This window comes from Gobius niger (genome assembly GCF_951799975.1).
Source record: "Gobius niger genome assembly, chromosome: 10".
Taxonomy (NCBI): domain Eukaryota; kingdom Metazoa; phylum Chordata; class Actinopteri; order Gobiiformes; family Gobiidae; genus Gobius; species Gobius niger.
This window is the reverse complement of record NC_136861.1, coordinates 19,569,631-19,589,179: the sequence shown is the minus strand read 5'-3', so window position 1 is coordinate 19,589,179 and position 19,549 is coordinate 19,569,631. Positions and strand designations below refer to the sequence as shown.

Genomic DNA, 19,549 nt, shown 5'->3' with positions numbered 1-19,549 from the left:
ATTGCTGTTCTTTCCTGAAATTCAAGTGTGTTCTTTGAAAGGTAAATTATTTAATAGTATGCAATCCCACAGAGAGAGTTATATATACCATTCCATGAATCATTAAGCAGTATTAGACTATCATCCCCGAGAGCCCGTTATATTTACCCCTGGTAATGGCTGGCTCTCTGCAGCCTCTCACTCTGCTCAATTATTCACTGCTGAGCTGGGATAGTGCTCCATCAGTGGAAATACAGTCATGGCGAGAGATGGCAGGATCTATAAATGGATTGATACAGAAATAGTGGGAGGGAACTGAATCAGGTGGGAGCGGTTGACAGCTGGAGTAACAAAGTGGTTGTAGTGAGCTCTCGTGTTCTTGTGCACGGCATTCATCTCGTCTCAAAACAGAAGATGCACATTTCCATCGAACATGCACTCTCAGAAATATGCACGCACAACTAAAACTGATATGACCCACTTGACTGACTATCCACCTGAGCAGAAGAGCTGACAAACAACAGCAAATGAATATTTCAAAGTGAGCCCTCTTTTGTCTCCCTCACTACAGGGCCATGCTGGATTGGCCGGTGGAGTTGGTCAGCCTGGACTCGTCGGAGAGAAGGTCAGTCATGGCCATTAGCAAGTAAACAGCGTGCGTTTGAACCGATATGATACATGTTTGGCCTGTTTTAGCTCATTAAAGGCCTCCTCTTTCCTAGGGTGAGGATGGAGAGGCAGGAAACCCAGGCTCCCCCGGTGAATCGGGTACTTCTGTGAGTCATAAATGCTGCACTTTTCCCGTCACTGTCCTTTAGATTGATGACATTTTGTTGTTTCTTCTTGTTGCAGGGAACTAAAGGCGAGGTTGGAGAGAAGGGTGACACTGGTCTTTCCGGTGCGGCTGGACCCCCCGGAACAAGAGGAACGCCGGGCGAGGACGGGCCCAAGGGCCACATTGTATGTATTAGTATTAGCATTAGCATGTATTATTATTATGTGTGCCTGTAGAGGTAGTTGATCTGTTACCTTCAGTTCATTCACTGGACTTTCACTGATTATATTACAAGGGTCCCATTGGCTTCCCTGGAGATCCCGGCCCCCCTGGTGAACCTGGTGCCAGTGTAAGTTTGATAGTTTTTACTTTTTTTTTGTTTTTTGTCATAAGTCATTTATACTCTCTACTTTTTACCAAGGGAGTAGACGGTGTCACGGGGCCTAAAGGAGACAATGGAGAACCAGGATCAGCAGTAAGTGTTTTTCTAAGTCACTTATAACCAATCCAATGTCTTTACACTGCCTAAAGTTTTATTCATTTTGTCATTTTGTAGGGACCTCCGGGAGCCTCTGGGGAACCAGGACCTTCTGGCCCTCCAGGACGACGGGTAAGAGTTTTGTTCTTCTCTGTGAAGTGATGATTTCACGACAGCAAACTTCCTGACTTCTCATGAGCTTGGATTGTTCTTCCAGGGTCATGTTGGTCCAGCCGGAAAAGAAGGGAAGCAGGGAATGAAAGGAGCCAAAGTAATAATATATTCCTTATTTTCATAATTAATACATATGTTTAATACCTCCGTATAAAATGGTTTACAAACTGTTTTGTTAAAGGCCTTACAAGTTGTTGTTTTTTTTACTCACTGCAGGGTGCAGCAGGAACCCAGGGCCCTGTTGGAAAGACAGGCCCAGTGGGAGCCCAGGGGCAGCCAGGGAGAGACGGTCCAGAGGGACTACGAGGCATCCCCGGACCTGCGGTCGGTATTTTTTTTTTAAAAGAGGAGTAAAAGTGTAGCGCATATTTTATTTATATTTACAGTAAATGAATTCATAATTGAAAACACTGAATATATGAATAATTGTCTTCAGGGTGAGCAAGGGTTGAATGGACCACCGGGACAAACTGGCCCACCAGGCCCAGCTGTAAGATTTTTCATTACCTTAGTACAAATTGATTTATACAGTATCAGTATAGGCTACGTAACATGAAACTCAAAGATGCTACGTTTCTAGGGCCCATCAGGACTTCCAGGGCTGAAAGGAGACCCTGGGACAAAGGGAGAAAAGGTTGGTTTTAGTCCTGAGACAGACTGAGCACCAAATCCCTGTGAAGCAATGGTCATGGAGCATGTCTGTGTGCAGGGTCACGGAGGGCTGATCGGTCTAATTGGTCCACCAGGAGAACTCGGTGAAAAGGGAGACAGAGGCTTACCTGGGAGTGAGGGTGCTTCAGGGCCTAAAGGAGATCAGGTACGTAATGGACTCATACGTGCACGATGAACAGCAGAGTCTCAACATGAAGTAAAAATGTGAAAATAAGTCATTTATTATTTATTATTATTTATTTATTTATGCAGGGTCTAACTGGTCCAAAAGGTCCCACAGGCCCACCAGGACCACCTGGATTATCAGTAAGTTTTGTGAATAACCCAAAATGCAGGATTCATGTTTGTTTGCTACAAGCGTTGTGATTCTTGGCTTCGGTCATTCAGTCAAGCTGATGTTGTTGTTAAAATGAATTCATTAATGGGTTTTATTTCATCCATATTTAATCAGTTCAGCTGTAAAAGTGTAGTATTTTCTGACAGACTTTTTTTTGGCTCTCAGGGTCCAGCTGGTGAGAAAGGATCAAAGGGAGATACGGTGAGTTCAGTAATCCATCTTATTTTGATGCTCACACCTCAGCTTGGTCAGCAGCTGCTCTGAACATATGCTGTGTAAGAGGGAAAGGAAGTTTGTTGGATAAATGTACCATGCCTTGTAATTGTGCTTCAGTGTGTGTGTCGTGCACATCTTTGGAGCTAACAGCCTGCTGCACTGCCTCACTCAGCTTATGAGCAATTTTTCCATTGGGCCTTTTAATAGGATTTGGTTCTGGTGCATGTGATATTATGAAAAGCAGTACAATGTGTCTTGAAAGCCAAGGCTTCGACCATAGAGTGCTGATGCACACAGCTGGGTAATCCTATAAGCAACCTCATATCTGGCTGGTTGAAGCTGGGGTTTAGCCAAACGAGAAGGAGCATTCCAGGTGTAAGAAGGTTGATACGAGTCGCTTTGCTTCTTTTTACAGGGACTTGTTGGCACCAGAGGAGATCGAGGCCCAGCGGGACCTCCAGGAGCCCCAGTATGTTCCAAACATTTAATTTTATCGCTCAATGTCTGTGTTTTTTCTTGTGCTCACACTTTTCGCCTCCCGTTTCAAGGGACAACCTGCCACATACATCGAGCCCTTGCCGATCAGAGAGGGCAGGCGCAAGAAAAAAAGGCATACAGGACACGCAGCAGCGCCAGCCCTGCCCAGTGAAGACCACTTCTTTCAAGCAGACGAGGCTCTGGAGGATGCAGAGGGCATGGAGGAAGTCTTTGCGTCCCTCGCTTCGATGAAAACAGAAGTGGAGCTGATGCGGCGGCCCTTGGGAACCTTCGAGAGCCCGGCCCGCACCTGCAAAGAGCTCATGATGGTCCAGCGGAACTACAAAGACGGTAAAGCCATTTCATTACCTGTGCGCTCACTCAGCCTATTAGCAGCAAATGAAGCAGTAATCCTATTATCTTGAACGTGCCCATTGTCAAACAGCAGGTTAATGTTGATTGATGTGTCTTGTGTAGGAGAGTACTGGATAGACCCGAACCAAGGGTGTCACAAAGACTCTATCAAGGTCTACTGTAACTTCACGGCAGACGGGGAGACCTGTCTGTATCCTGACAAAAGGATTGAGATGGTAACTATCAGCCCTTACAAAGCAAATGCTGTCATAGAGTGTTATATCATTCATCCACTGCATTTGTGAGACAGAATCTATACTCAGCAGGCTGTCTCTCCCTACTCTCTGTGCTCAGGTGAAATTATCGTCTTGGAATAAAGAGAAGCCAGGGAGCTGGTACAGCCAGTACAAGAAAGGCAAGCAGGTATTTACCAAACAAAACCCACCTGCACACCTTACATTAATCTTTGCCTGGTTCCACAGACAGTCTATTTCTGAAAAATGACCTGCCCTCATTTCTACATGGCATTAATTATGAATTTGCTCTGAGCAATATTCACATCGGTGTGCTAACCCTTGTGCGCACTATATATAATGGTATTTTGCCAAACACAAAAACAGTAAAGATGTCTCGAATGCATGTCGATTACTTTTAGAGGTAGTAAACTGGAAAACACTAATCTGGCTAACTGTGGTATATTAATAATTTGGTATTCATTTCAACATGTCACAAAAAGAAAAGTCAAAAGCAGCCGGACTCATGCAGCTGGATCGAGGTCAAAACGTCGGCATATTTAAAAACTAAGTCCAGCTGCTTTTGACTCATCTTTTTGGGATTTGTATTCACCACCTTGATGAATTAGAATCCGCATTGTGTTTATTTTAAATAGGAAATCAATACAGTGGCTAGATTCAGTGTATTTGAGAAGTAAATGTAACTGTGACTTATAGGAAAACACAACGAAAGTACATTTTAGCAACCGTCCACAAAAATAAAGGTTTGTTGCTGGGCAAGAAACGCATAAAGCAAATGTGTAGCTCTTACTGTCCTTGCACTTGTACTTTTCTTCGTCTACTACCTGGCTGTCCATCTCACATGATTCCCCCCTCCCCCTGTGCGTCCTTCAGTTCTCCTACATTGACAGCGATGGGAGTCCGGTGCATGTGGTCCAGTTGACCTTCCTCAAACTGCTCAGTGCCACTGCCAAGCAGAGTTTCACCTACACCTGCCAGAACTCGGCGGGATGGTTCGACAGCACGTCCCTGTCCTACCAGCACGCCCTGCGCCTCCGGGCCAGCAACGAGGAGGAGCTGACCCAAAGCAAGAGCCCTTTTATCCAGGCTGTGTATGACGGGTGCAAGGTCAGTAGTGGGAGATAATACCGTCTCTATTGGATTGTGTGTTTAATATGAAAAATTTACAATTATTTCCTATTTGTGAGGAAATGTTTGATAACAAAGGGTGTCCTATTTAGTGTGTATAGAACATTGCATAAGCTGCAGAATGTTGAATAATGAACATGTCTGTGACTCATTATGGCTAATACAAAATAATGGAGAGGAAAAATGTTGAAGTTTAATCATAGATTTAAAAAATAGTTGAGAACACTTAGAAAAAGCACTTGCTGTCATTGGCGTGCTTCACAATTTATTGTATGAATGGGATAAAATGACCCTCAGTTTAACTACTTATCATATTTTCTGCGGTGATATACAGTGGGAGGAAACAGTGAGCACAATCTTTGGAATTTATTATATTTCTGCCTGAATTGCTGTTTTGAGCCATTCATGGTGCACATCAGACGATGCTTAACCAGTGTGTTTTTCAGTGGCAAGGGAACTTTAAGCCGCACCTCAGTGATTGGACTTCGGGTTGGCTCACACTTGACTCTAAATGTCTGCAAAACTCGTCAAATTAGCTCTTGGATGAGCCTCAGCCAGGGGGTGTACTCACTTATTTCTCGCTGTCCAGTGAATGTTTACATGTTATGAATAAAAATATGCTAAAATGTAAATGTCTGGTGGTATTAGATTAAGCTGACACTATTTATTAATTATGGTGATTTTATTTAAGATCAGACCACATTTTATGACCAATTTAGGCAGAAATGTAAGACATTCCAAAGGGTGTACTTACTTTTTCCTGCCACTATTTTTCATTGTGAAAGTTTTAATCAAACACAACAATGATTAATGATTGGCACATTTAGGGAGGAAACAATGACACTGTGAAAAATAGTAAACATATACATTATTTGTTAGTTAGATTGTGTAATCCTATCAGTTACTCTTATAAAAAAAAATGTGCTTCACTTCCTTCCCCCCTTTCACCACGTGCAGTCTCGTCAAAAAAAGCTTACAGGCCAAACAAAAAAACTTGAAAAACAGAGTTGACTGTAAAGCAGGATTAGTTTTGTTATGCAATGCGATTATTGTTGGCTATTGCTGATTCCTCAATAGAAAGCATTTATTTGAAGTTCATGTAGCTTTGCTTTAAGCTCTTGTACTTATCATATTTTTTGTCTTTTTTTTTTTTTTTTTTTTCAGATGCGCACAGGCCAAGAGAGGACAGTCTTAGAGGTCGACACTTCTGCAGAGCTACTCCCTATTATTGACTTTGCTCCTGTGGACTTTGGACGCAGCAATCAGAAGTTTGGATTCCAAGTGGGACCCGTATGTTTCAACGGATAGCCACTTTCCAGAAAAATGCACAGAAGAAGCCAATGACTTTTTTTTTTACCACTAACAATATTTATTATTACTTCTACCATTGTGGTGCTCGAGGTTCTTCAACAGTTTACAGCCAAGACGGACACGAAGAAACGGCACATGCAGCAGTGAAAACGCCAAAGGGAAATTCTATGTTGAATTGTACGTGTTTTTGTCTTGTTTTTTCCCACTCCGCTTTTGAGTGTGCTGTAAATTGCCCTCCATAACTGCACTGGCTGACAAAGACCACTGAATCTAAGCTGTTATTCCGTGAGGTGGCACAGTTAAGTGGGGCGTTCTGGACATTGAATGGAAACTACCTAATTTAAACGACGCAGGGACTGAGCGAAACCAGAGAAGGTATTTCATTTTTTATTTTTTTTTCATTATCAAGACCATTGTATAGCAATCATAAACTCGGCTCGCATATTAATTACGCACCAGCAACATTATTAATTTTCCAGTGTTGTTGAATGTGAAATTGTCCTTTCATACCCTTCACAACGGAAACGGCTTGATTAGTATTCAATATGCGTACGTAGTTATTGAGCCTTACTTGAACGGATAAGGTTGTTTCCCCTCATTGGGCAGCTTCACTCCTCTCTGCAAAGCTTTATGGTTTCCTTACTAAAGAAAACTCTCCTGCATATGAACTGTTTAGTACAAGTCAGCACTGAATAGACTCATTTATAAAGATTGTGCCATGTTTTTTTGTTTTTTTGTCGCAGGAGTTGTGCATACACTGTTAAGGCGTTATGACCACTGATACAGGGCTGAGAATATTTAAGGGGGGGGTCCGTCTTCTGTATCGATATTGATGGGATTTTTGCATGACCACTTGAGAGAAGCTGCTGAACAAGAGTCACATGCATTTCTTGTTTTCAACGGCATAAACTCAAAGGTTCTCACATTATTACCATGACTTTTATACGGTCTCATTTGCTGATTCATGATGTATTGTTATAATATGCTTCATCTGTGTTTCTTTACAGTGGTGCTAAAACTATTGTGTCTGTAAAGGGCACGAGGCAACACACGTTTCCCCCCTTTTTGCTATATTTATTTTATAACATCACCGTGTAAGAGGTACATAGACATTGCAGTTAGTTTTGCGTTTCTCATGCTCCACGTGTGCCATTATGCATTTGTAACCTTTGTACAAAATCGCTTGAGAAAATGAATGTATTTTTTTTTTTTTGCCTTTTCAGCAATAGGCTAGTTATGGTAATTATGTGGTTCACTTTGGTTTTATTTGCTTCGTGGCATTTAACCATCGAAAATAATGAACACCTCTCCTCCGGTCCTATGCACCTCTTTTGTATAGTGTTATTTTGTTCTAATTGTATGCGCTGTACAGTTATTCTGTTGTGGAAATTAACATGTCTGAAAGAGTAAAGTGGATGTGAATTAAAAACACAAATGCAAATCCTTTCAATGAGTTGTAAATAGAGGCAATTAATGCGGGTATCTGCGGAGCAATTAAGCTCATGTGGTGCATTCAATAGAAATACAGCATCGTCCATAGACAGTGACATGAAAATAAAAAATATGAAAAAGAATTATAGACGTGAAGCGCTCCAACATGGACCAATGATTCAAGCATTGTGTCCGGAACTGGGCGCATATATGGCGGGGAAAAAAGCTCAAACTATTAAACCAAAGATCTCCACATTTTTATCCCCTGCGAGCCACTTTCAGAAACAGCAAGAGAGCTACTTATGCTTTGAGGCCACTTGAAACTATGGGACTTTGGCGGAGAACACCCAGGAGAGCAACCAAGCGGATATCTCAACACAAAGAAAGAGCATGAAAGTAGATTCAGTGTTTTACTGTATTTACACAAATGTTTGTTCATAAGGGGAAATGCTTCTAAAAATGTGAATTAAGGTGTTTCGCCGGGACATATATTGGCAATATAGAACGCCTTTGAAGAGCTTTAAAGGACTGGGGACTCACTTGTGGTTGGAGTCCCCTGTGATTGAACCACTAAGCTCTAAACTCATTTTGGAGAGAAATCAAATTCATAAACTGTCGATATCCTTGGTCTTTTTCCGTAAAGGTAAAGACTTTTCATGATTAACCAAATCAAAAAGTTCGTAACCAAGTTCCCACAAGATTACAAAGTGGGGAAAGGTGGCAAAGGAGAAGCCTGTTTTTACTCTTACTTCCAACATCACCTGCTTGCACATGCATGAGTTGTAAATAGACACAAATAGTGAAGAAATGATTAAATGTGCCTATGCTGCATTGGGCTTTAATTCATGCATATTTCCTCAGCTTCTTATCTCCTGGCCACACGAACACACATGCACAAACACACTGAACGCCACACTGCAGCTTATTGTCTACTGTAGAAGACGTCCTTCCCTTTGGGGCCCATTGCTCAAGGTTAGCATCAATGACAGTGTAAAGGTTAGCATGCGTTTTCCTCCTCTTCGTTCCCTCTTGTAAGCGAATCTTAACCACAACAAGTTTTCAACCAGGAAAGGTCAGGGGTTTGCAGTACCTCAGAATAATAAACGTAAAGGTTGCTGAAGATGTCAATACAGAGCCTCGCCTTACATTGCCTTAAGGCCTTTTTTCATTGATACACTTACTTACAGTGGCTTTGTCCTGGAATCTCTCTCAGTGTGGGATGTTGGTTTTACCCGGCTCGTTGTGTGACAGAGATATGATTAGAAAAGTTCCATGATGCTTTTAGTAGTAAAATAATGATCCTTTTTATTTTAACATCACTTTTGGTTCAGTTCAAACGTGCAGAGAGCAAGAGATGAGGGTATTTCCAGTAATAACAGATACAGTAACTACAACTCAGGTCAAAACATCGGGATTTTGACATGTCTACTGTAGAATTATGATCGGAATAATAAACTTTTTTTCTATATTGTTGGCCTGAAGATTCTTATGCTGTGAAAACCTGGCTAAAAAGGTATATATTCTATTTGTTGTACTAAAACTGCATATCAACACGACTTGCTAAATGGAGCTAAAATTATGGTTGCACTTTACTTACAGCACAGTAATAGCATTGTAATAGGGTGGGAATCTAATATGCATGAAAGTGTAAAAATATAATAATAACATGAGAACAGGATACACAGATAATTAAATTCTCATCACAATTCCTAACTGCAGGCCTACCCCAGTGTAAAGACACAAACAAACATGGAAACAGAGCTACACATTTCATTACCCTGTGTTATACTTTGTACAGTGTTATAATTGTACTGTGAAGTAAAGTGCAACCAAAATTGTAATTTGGAATACAGAAGGTTGTTGACATCTTATCTTCCAGATGAGAAAGCAGCATGTGCTTTTGGACAGATCGTTGGCGTAGTGTCAGTGCTCTATGTGCTGAGCATTAGGATTTGTAAAACCCAGGAGTGCATTAGTGCATCTGTGCGACCAGGAAGAAGATATTCCATCAAGCACTTCCCGTCATAGGCCTCCTTTAATTTAAGATGTGGGAGTAGTACATTTCCCACAAAGAAGGAGAATTAGACTCTCTCTGAGGTTGATGATAAAACTCATACTGACACTACACATGCAATGCCATAAATAGTTTAAAATTATATTAAGGAAAATGGAAAATGATGCCTACGAAGGAATAATAATGATATATTTTTTTTGGTTTGCATTAACCCTTTAATCTTATCCCCCTACACGTGTTTTTAATCATTATTTTCTAACCATTTGTCAGACAATGTTTTTATTTGTATTTTTTTGATAGACCTCCTAGTTATCTGCTCTAAACCAGTCCAAATCTGATCTAAACCAGCATAAACCAGTCTCTCCAGACCTGATCTAACTGCTCAAAACCCATCCAAACTTCCGCTAAACCAGTAAAATCCAGGTCTACATCAGTCAAAACCTGTCAAAACCAGCATGAACCAGTTCTAAACCGATCCATAACAGGTCTAATCCAGTCCAAACAGGTCTAAACCAGTCCAAAACAGGTCTAAACCGGTCTAAACCAGGACAAAACCGGTCCAAACCAGGTCTAAACAGGTCCAAAAAAGGTCTAAACCGGTCCAAACCTGCTTTAAACCAGTCCAAACCTGCTCTAAACCAGTCCAAACCCTGTCTGAACCAGGTCTAAACCAATCCAAACCTGCTCTAAACTGGTCCAACCCCAAACTGGATATTTGGAGTATTACAAACTTGAACCGAATGGTAGATAGGCAGAATTAAAACAGCACATGATTCAATAAAGTGTGCTCGACCAAATGATTGAACAAACTATTAAAGGGTAAATAGCTATTTTTTGCAGACTGTATAGTAAACATATAATTTCGACATATTTGATTCATGCATCAACATTTATTTGAATGGAATCTTTTGCTACTGAATATAACCTGATATTCTGAATTCTTTTAAGCGTGTGTGCAGCTTGCCTCTCAGCGCATAAGCCTACATGAATGTCAGAGACTGTGAAATCATTGCAGCGAGCAGGAGTCCTCTTATTAGTGTGCAGGCTGCCTCCTCTCCCGCCAGGTCCTATCCACCGCCCCTTTATCACACGCAGGGCGGGGGAATTATTTCTGAAAATGCCTTTTCCGTCAGAAGCCCTTATCTGCAAAGCTAACATTAGCTGACCAGTTTGAAAAAAAAAAAAAAAATGACTCTGAGATGAGGCACGATGATAGTGGATGGATGGAAGGTTTGGTAGACGCTCTGACTCCCCAAGGTCCCAAGTGTCGGGATGATTGTTTTCAGAAGACAGAACACATGATAAAAGGCTGAAAACCGTCCTCCCGCTGCCACATAACCCGTTGTTTCGGACAATTTTCAAGAACATCTTTTTGCAATACATGTTTCTTGTAATGAATTGTCAATTGAACAAAGGCCTTTATAAACAAGACAAGGCATTCGAACAAACCTGATCTCTAAATATCTCCGGGCAGTCCCTTAGGAGCGGAGAGTTTGACTTAGCGTGTGCATGATTTGTTAGTGAGTGAATTTGAGCTTGAGAGTGGACGCCATACCCGACCCCATCGCTCAATAAAGATGATTTTCCCCCCATAAATCAGGCGCGGCAGCCGAGAAGAGAGCTTTACACAGACGGAGTGCATCAAACCGCGAAAGCACTCCCGACTGGCACGGACCTCCGCTTCAAGTCAGAGAAAGTAATCATTCCCTTTCACCTTTATGTGACTGGTTACTTGTGTCGGCCATCTTGAATGCAAAGGAAATCCTTAACCTCTCCTCACCTGTGCTTCGCACGCTCCATCCCTCTATGTCACGAAATGATCATTGCGCCTCGCCCCTAATAGCGCCGGCGAGGTTGTTTCTCAATGTCAGAGAAAGTGACACGCGATTTTTCAATGGGCTTCTGGACAGTTATGAATAGTGCTTGGCAGAGGTGCGGCGTGGAAAAAGCGAAGGAGGAAACATTTTGCTCTTCAAAGCCTCATTTCATGCAGACGAGATTGCAGCCGCTGACATTGTGCAGCTTTTGGAGATGGATTTTTCAACAACCAGGAGGCTGCGGTGTAATCCGTGTCGTTGAATAGGAGAGACAGATAAGGCCCAGGTATCCGTTTTAGCCCAACCAAAACGTCTCATTCCCTCCACTTGTTGGGGGCCACCGTTTGAATTATGCTTTCATATGTTTCCCAGTAATGAGTACAGCCGCGCCTGACTCTCAGATCCTTTAATAATTCAAAACTCCACCTGAGACATCAAGCAACACTTTTGCATTTGCAACTGGGAATAATATCTGAAGCCCCGCGTTTTTTTTCAGATTGATCTTCCATCATTTTATCATGAATTTCCTGAACCTTTTCATAGAAAGGAGCACATTTACATGACACTGTACTACATTACTGAAGGGTTTGAAAATATGAAACTTCTCAGCATACTTCTATTCATAACTTCATAAACTTTCCAGCACTTTTTATCGTTTCTTCTTTGAGAACAAATTGGAATCATATATTCCCTTTACATATTCTCTGACGCTGCCATTTTGGCAGCTCCCTCCAACATTCATTTGTCCAAACATTAAAGCAGTACTACATAACTTGTTAACCCTAATAAATCCTTTTCGTAGTACCTCTGGGAGTAATACAAGTGGATGATTGGGGGTCTTTCATCTCCCCTGGTGTCTCTGACCAGAAAACCACAATTGCAAGTTTCCTGCCTCCGGGTCGGAGCCACCAATGCACACTAATGGAATCACAAAGAAGAAGCTTACTGTGGGCTAGCGCCACTTTAGAAGCATTTAAGGTCAAGTTTGAGTGAACAAAATTTATCTCCATTGTGTAATTGGACAATATCCCTCTCTCTCTGTGTCTTTTCTGTCAGCGTAGTATTTACTCTCACGGACAATTGAGTAAAAAAAACAACGTAAAATGCTATGACACCTGCAGTGGCGCTTGTGGCCTCTAGGGGCATGAGTTACTTATATTAGTACTGCTTTAAAGCCACACTGTAAAATGTTCCAGGTTATGTATTCGTATGACACTAGCAACTAAACTGTGGTTTAGAGGCCATGTTCCATCCATCCATCCATCCATCCATCCATCCATCCATCCATCCATACATCCATACATCCATACATCCATACATCCATCCATCCATACATCCATCCATCCAGAGGGTCGCGGGGGCAGCAGTCTCAGCAGAGATGAGACTTCCCGATCCACGCACACCTCCTCCAGCTGTTCTGGTGGGACCCCAAGGCGACACCAGCCAGCTCAATAGGACATGCCTGGAACACCTTCCGCGTGCATCCGAAACAGATGAAGGAGCAGCGACTCTACGCCGAGCTCCTCCCGGGTAACTGAGCTCCTCACCCGATCTTGAAGGGTGCGCCCAGCCACCCTGCGAAGGAAGCTCATTTTGGCCGCTTGTATCCATGTTCCACCAATAAAAATATCTGTAATTAAATAAATGCTTACTATATTTCCTGGGTAAAATGTTGCATAGTGAGGCTTTAATATTTAGCTTTGTTTTTGACTAATTTCTGCAACCTCTATTTTTAGTACAGCGGCTTCACACAAAGAACTTTCTCACAACTTTATTCTTTGTTTCTGAAGCTGAACTCTGCCATCTTTCAAAACAACTGACTACAATTTCATAATTAAATGCTGGCAAGGATTTTGACACCTTTTTACACCCCTGTGAGACCACACACTTCCACATACCACACGTTTTTAATGGACAGGGAGCGTTTAATTGTGTTCTCAAATGTGGACGAGACACTGAGATGACTGTTTACTTTCGGCTGTGCATTTCAGACCTATAATTTGAGAACGAACGCTACAGTGCGTTGAAGCGGAGAGACTCTAGTACTGAGACCTAAAGTAAAGACTGGGACCGATATGGAAATGAAACTTTAAAAAGGAGTTGTCACGAGTGTTTATAGATTGCACGGTCGGAGACGGAGTATTTCCACAAGGACACATCAAGCAGCTATTTGTAGTGAATCTCTCCGGACTTGAGACTGCAGCAGGATCAGACAAAACTAACCACGTGAGGAGGTCCTTGAACTGCGGCTCTTTTGGGTTAAAAATACTCTTTCTCTCTCTCTCTCTTTGTTCATGCCAATTCAGAAAAAATGGCCAATTGTTCAAGCAATGTTGGAGATAATAATGTTTAAAAAAAAAAGGTTGGGCAAAAGAAAACCGCTAAGTGTGTCTCTATGTACTGTAATTATACTAGTCTTTTCATTCTAGACCACCATTTTCTCCAGACTAGTTGGAAATAAAGAGAACATAACTGATTATCCTCCACTGTGACTCTTAAGATGGACATTATTTCGAAAGTTCTGTGAGAAAATGTAATGATATCTTGCCACTGCTTGTTTCACTAAAATAAGTGAGATCAAACAACGTGGCACTCTTTTTGAAGTTGTTTTCTACAAATTTGCCTTTGAACGTCTTTTGTTCCCTTTAAGCGAGAGAACAGAAGTGTATTTGTCATTGTCAGGTTAAAACAATGAAAACACACTAGTCCAGCAGCAACTATAAGCAACACTGTTCAATCCCCATCGTTATTTGTTGTACAGTATTGACAGTGTCTACCTGTGCAGTATAATGAGAGGGGTCTTCTGGTTTCGGCGCCGGGGCAGAGAGCAGGTGACTGACAGGGTTCATGAATAGTGATAGCCGACAGCTGCTCATTAGCCAGGAGACTGTCAGGCGCAGACTGGAGCAGCCCTTCCCCTCAGTACACACCAGTACATACTTACTGTGCTTTCTGGAATTCGTCATACGCCTCTAGTTATTCCTATGATATAACGTTGAAGTCTGAGAATGTTCAGATTATAATCATTTGTCAGCCTTTACACTCACCTTTCAGCATAATGCTTAATGTCTTGGAACAGGATGAAAACAAGATATAGCTACAATCTGGTGCAGCGCGTCTCTGTGAGCTTCATGTCTCTGTACACTGTCCCTTAAAGGAATAGGCCATAGTTTTTTACATACTGAGATATGTTCTTACCTTAGCTTAGATGAGTTGATGCATAACTGTCTGGTCTTTGTGCGTGCGCTCAGTCACGCAAATATTGTTAGCATTTAGCCTCTCCCAGCAAAGGTAAAGTGCTAAACTGGAGTGAAGTTAGAAGCTACCAAGCTGTTCCACGTTAAACCTATTTAAATGTACATGAGCCTTTACACGATCCAAGTATAGTATAGTTACACAAAACTAAAACATGTCGATTTTCTAAGCAGATTAATATTGGTACTATTTTTTAAGGCATAAAAACACAAAGTGCTCCTGTGTTATTACGCCTTGCAATATAGTACCCCTTTTAACCCGCTTAGAAAATCAACATGTTTAATTATGTTTAACGTTTGCGTGACTGAGCGCACGCACAAAGACCATTCAGTTACGCATCAACTCGTCTAAGCTCAGGTAAGAACATATCTCAGTATGTAAAAACAGTGGCCTATTCCTTTAAAGAAATAAAGATTCTAATGGAATTTATCCTCTTAACCCCCGCCTGAACCGAGCACATTTTTCTCCAGTTCAGCAATACTCAAACCCATAAAAGGTTCTTGAAAAAAGCGTGAAAATAGTGAAGAAAACAAGACGGAAATGAGGATGAAAACACACAGGATGAAAAAAGCGACAGAAAATGTAACAAAACGGGTGAGAAAAAAATTACAAAAATGCAACAAAAAAGCAACCAAAAAATTACATATAAAGCAACAAAAATGCAGGGAAAAAGTGTTGAAAATATGACTAAAAAGTGACAACAACAGGGTAACAACGCAAGGAAAATGTTACATTAATTTAGTAGGTCTTAGCTTTCAAATGAGGTGTTACTCATGGCCTATAGCAGGGGTCCCCAATAGCAGACCTGGGACCAGATCCAGACCTCCAGAAGCTTTAGTCCGGATCCCAAAGCCTTTACATCCTCTCTATATACTTGATTAATAAAAAGATGGGAATATTTTTGACTCCTTAATCAGTTCTGCTTTGTAATTAGACAACCTGTGCTCATGATTTGACATTTTCAGGCATTTTCATGACTTCGTAATGTCTGGACCCCGGACATATGTCGAAAGTTATGAAAGAAAGGTTTGCGGTCCTCGAGCTGATTTAGTTGGGGACCCCTTGATCTAGAGTCTGTAAGCTCCAGTCAAGAAGCTGATTTGAGTAAAGCCAAACTTTGAATGTTAAAAAAAGGAAAACAATGAGCCTGCAGTAAATTATATGTTTAAAGGCCCAATCATGGATTTTTTTTTTTCTTGCAGTGGAAAAAAATTAGTCTTGTCCATCAGTAAAATATTTTTTTTAACGGTGCATCTAATGATAAAGCCTAATTTTTCATCGTGAACTAGCAGAAATAGTGACAGTGTTGCCCTGGGAAGGTTGAAAGTGTGCCTTAAATGTATGAACCCTCTCTTACATTATTTGTAATGAAAGTTTAGTTATTACTTATTCATATTTTTGAAACGGATTTAAATTTCTTCCTCTTCTTTTTACATAATCATTGAATATATTCTGTATAGTAGTTAATTCGTTACCAATGGAAAAGTAACTAATTTGATTTTGCTTTCTAAATCAAAGAGTTCTGAAAACTGTCTGAGCCCGCTGTATTCTCTCCATAAGCCCCGACACATGCCATGCCTGCACCAACTAACATACACCATGAGCTTGTCTCGCTTTCATCTGCATCCCCCCCGGGCCCGCCGCACATCCAACGCCCTCTCCTCTGTGTGCCTGTTACTCAAGTTCTCCCAATGGGCCACGACCCTGCAAAAAAAACAACCAAAAAAACCACCTGGCACATGTAAATATTGAAGAATCTGCGATGAAGAGGTTACAAAAGACGGCGGTTTTAAAGCAGAAGCAGCAAAGGAATATTCTCTTCAAAAGTTTCCCATCACTGGAGTTTGTCTGACTTTCTTAAAATTTAACAACCCGCGAAGATTGTTAAAATTCTATTACGAGGCGACCTAGTTATTGTGTTGTGCGCACCTCGGTGAATTTATGCGGCACTTAAAACCACTATCCGTGTCTGATAAGTGTAAGGGGAAGACTTTTCACCATTATTTCTATTCAAAGCCGCGCTATTGACGAATTTAGAGTGCCAAATGGTGCTTAAAGCAGAACTAAGTAACTCATGCCCCTAGAGGCCATAAGCGCCACTGCAGGTGTCATAGCATGTTGCTGTTTTTTACTTATTAATTATAGAGTAAATACTACCGTGATAGAAAAGACAAAAGGAGAGAGGGATATTGTACATCCAATTACACGATGGAGATATTTTTCGTCACTCATACTTGGCTGTAAATACTGTTTAGCACAGTTAGCTTTGCCCGTTAGCCTGCTAGCTTCTTCTTTGGGATTCCATTAGTGTGTATTGGTGACTCCGACCGGGTGCAGAGAAAGTTGCAATCATGGTTTTCTGGACAGAGACACCAGGGGGAGATGAAAGACTACTCAATCATCCCATTAACACTTGTATTACCCCCAGAGGGACTACGGAAAGGATTGATTAAGATAAACAAGTTACTTTGTAGCCTACTGCTTTAACCTCTGCCTTTACCAAGCACATTTTCTCCAGTTTGACTTTACCCAAATCTAAAAGCGTCTTACAGCCTATAGGCCAGTGCGTCATTTGAAAGCCAAGACCCGCAAAACATATCTAAACTGACTTTTTCCTTAACTTGTTGCCACATTGTTGTCACTTTTGGTAGCGTTTTTGTCATGTTTTTTTCCTTTTTTGCTGCTCTTTTGTGGCCTTTTCCCCTCTTTTCCCCCCACTTTTTTGTAATTTTTTGCTGTGTTTTTGTCACATTTTTGTTGTGTTATTGGTACTTTTTTGGCACATTTGTCACTTTTTTTTTTTTGCGTTTTCATTCTTTGTTTTGTTGCTCTTTTGATGCATTTTTCAAGACGCTTTTAGGTTGTGGGCAAAAGCCCTACGGGAGAAATTGCGATCAGTCCAGGTGACGGTTAAGAGGTTAAAAAACTTCAACAGAGTCTGATAGTTCCAATATGCTTGAGTTGTAATTGAATGCAGTGATCTGTTCAACTAAATGAATACTGTATATGTTTCACAATGGAAATGGCAAACTGACCTCGAAAAGCGTGTTGAATTTTAGTTTTCAAACCTTTTTCCTCACTGAATTCAGCTAATTTTCTGCAGTGAAACAAAACTGATTTATTAATGAATCGGCTTAGATGCAAAATAAATAAAGTGCCATCAAATATGCCCAATAAACCAAATTATTTCAGGACCTCCATGTCGTTCCTCCAAGGCCTCCCATGTTGACCCATGCTTAAATTACTATTTCATTTGCAGATAAAATTGATTATGTTAATGTGAGAAAGTCTGGAAAAAATGTGAATCTTTTGACAAAAACGCTTGGTTTTAACTGTAAAAGGAATAAATATTGTCTCTAAACAGGAAAAACCTTCTTGTTTTCATTCCGAGCCCAGGTTTCCACATAAATAAAAAGTCAATATGTTTTGATTCCTCTGCACCAGCTCTATTTGGAAAACACTTTATTGACAGACACAGTGCAAACCTAATGGTATAGAGGCAGAGCTTTATCAGTAACTGGGGAACAACGAGCTTCTTTCATGTCTGCCCAAAGTCAGTGTGCATTTTCTAAACATCAGCTTGTAAAACTTACCGCGTACAGTAGAAAGGTAATTGCAGAGCAGTTGGGTTAAACGGCACCGTCTGTCAATAACATCTTAGAAGAAATGCTGACTTCTTTTTGGAGTTTATTTATCTGCTTGTCACGATAACTACAGGCGGAACACAAATTCTACTTAAGCGTTGACAAATGACTTGACCGCGAGGCGTGCAAGGCAGTGTAGCATAGACAGGAAATTATAGGCAGCAGGTAATAGACAAGGACACAGCGAGGCTTCAAGAGCAACGGCACACAATCACAGGTCCTTCACAGCCGTTAAACGTCCGCTTTGGACACTTGCAAACATACAGTATGATTGCAAGATAATGCAACGAATTCTAAAGCATGGAGCAGACGTTGTTGTTTTTTTGCACAGACAATTTACTTTCACTTGTTTATAGACGAAGAACAGAGGCTTACAAAATAGCTATTAGGATTATGCCATTATTCAAGATTATAGAAGAACTTGTTTACCTTAATAAATCCTTTTCGTAGTCCCTCTGGGGGAAATACAAGTGTTAATGGGATGATTGGGGGGTCTTTCATCTCCCCTGGTGTCTCTGGCCAGAAAACCACAATTGCAACTTTCCTACCTTCGGGTCGGAGCCACCAATACACACTAATAGAATCACGAAGGAGACGCTAACAGGCTAACGGGCAAAGCTAACTGCAGGCTAGCACCACTTAAACAGTATTTACAGCCAAGTTTGAGTGAAATTTTTTTATCTCCATTGTGTAATTGCATGTACAATATCCCTCTGCCCCTTTGTCTTTTCTGTCAGCGTAGTATTTACTCTCACGGACAATTAATGAGTAAAATACCGCAACATGCTATGACACCTGCAGTGGCGCTTAGTTGCCACGAGTTACTTAGCACTGCTTTATCACATTTAATCAATCTTTTTTACAGGGAAAGGCCCAATGAGAGCACAATACTCCATTTTTATCGAGGGCCCAGTTTCATACTCAAAAAAATTGACAAAAACAATTTTACAGAATAAATATGAGTTAAAACAACTACATTTCTGTTGGTGAATTTCACTCAGTTGTGCCTTTATATGTGACGGTGGTGCCAATGAGTTCAGTCTCTTAAAAGTCTTTTGTATTGTTCCATTTCTCAGCAGCAAAAAAGCAGAAGCAGAATTAAGTGTATGGTTAAACCAAAAGAGATGTAAAAATGCCAAATCCAGGAGATAGCATCCATGCTAAATTGATTCCGAGCCAGCAAATAAGCCAGCGGTAAGACAACCTCTCCCATAACTCTTTTCTGTACTACTT

The 19,549-nt window shown here is 41.0% G+C and overlaps 1 protein-coding gene across 1 annotated transcript in view; it reads left to right on the top strand.

The window, feature by feature from the left end:
* The window catches only part of col5a3a (collagen, type V, alpha 3a), a 47,078-nt gene extending 40,550 nt beyond the window's left edge, over positions 1-6,528 (top strand). Inside the window, exons 49-67 of the mRNA XM_079564650.1 lie at positions 551-604; positions 702-755; positions 832-939; positions 1,050-1,103; positions 1,176-1,229; positions 1,311-1,364; positions 1,450-1,503; positions 1,623-1,730; positions 1,843-1,896; positions 1,987-2,040; positions 2,116-2,223; positions 2,331-2,384; positions 2,581-2,616; positions 3,047-3,100; positions 3,180-3,459; positions 3,586-3,698; positions 3,817-3,885; positions 4,590-4,823; positions 6,009-6,528. Of these exons, the coding sequence (XP_079420776.1) occupies positions 551-604; positions 702-755; positions 832-939; positions 1,050-1,103; positions 1,176-1,229; positions 1,311-1,364; positions 1,450-1,503; positions 1,623-1,730; positions 1,843-1,896; positions 1,987-2,040; positions 2,116-2,223; positions 2,331-2,384; positions 2,581-2,616; positions 3,047-3,100; positions 3,180-3,459; positions 3,586-3,698; positions 3,817-3,885; positions 4,590-4,823; positions 6,009-6,152 (1,740 nt within the window). The 3' untranslated portion in view covers positions 6,153-6,528. The remainder of the gene's footprint in view (positions 1-550; positions 605-701; positions 756-831; positions 940-1,049; positions 1,104-1,175; positions 1,230-1,310; positions 1,365-1,449; positions 1,504-1,622; positions 1,731-1,842; positions 1,897-1,986; positions 2,041-2,115; positions 2,224-2,330; positions 2,385-2,580; positions 2,617-3,046; positions 3,101-3,179; positions 3,460-3,585; positions 3,699-3,816; positions 3,886-4,589; positions 4,824-6,008) is intronic.
* The last annotated feature ends 13,021 nt before the right edge of the window (positions 6,529-19,549 follow it).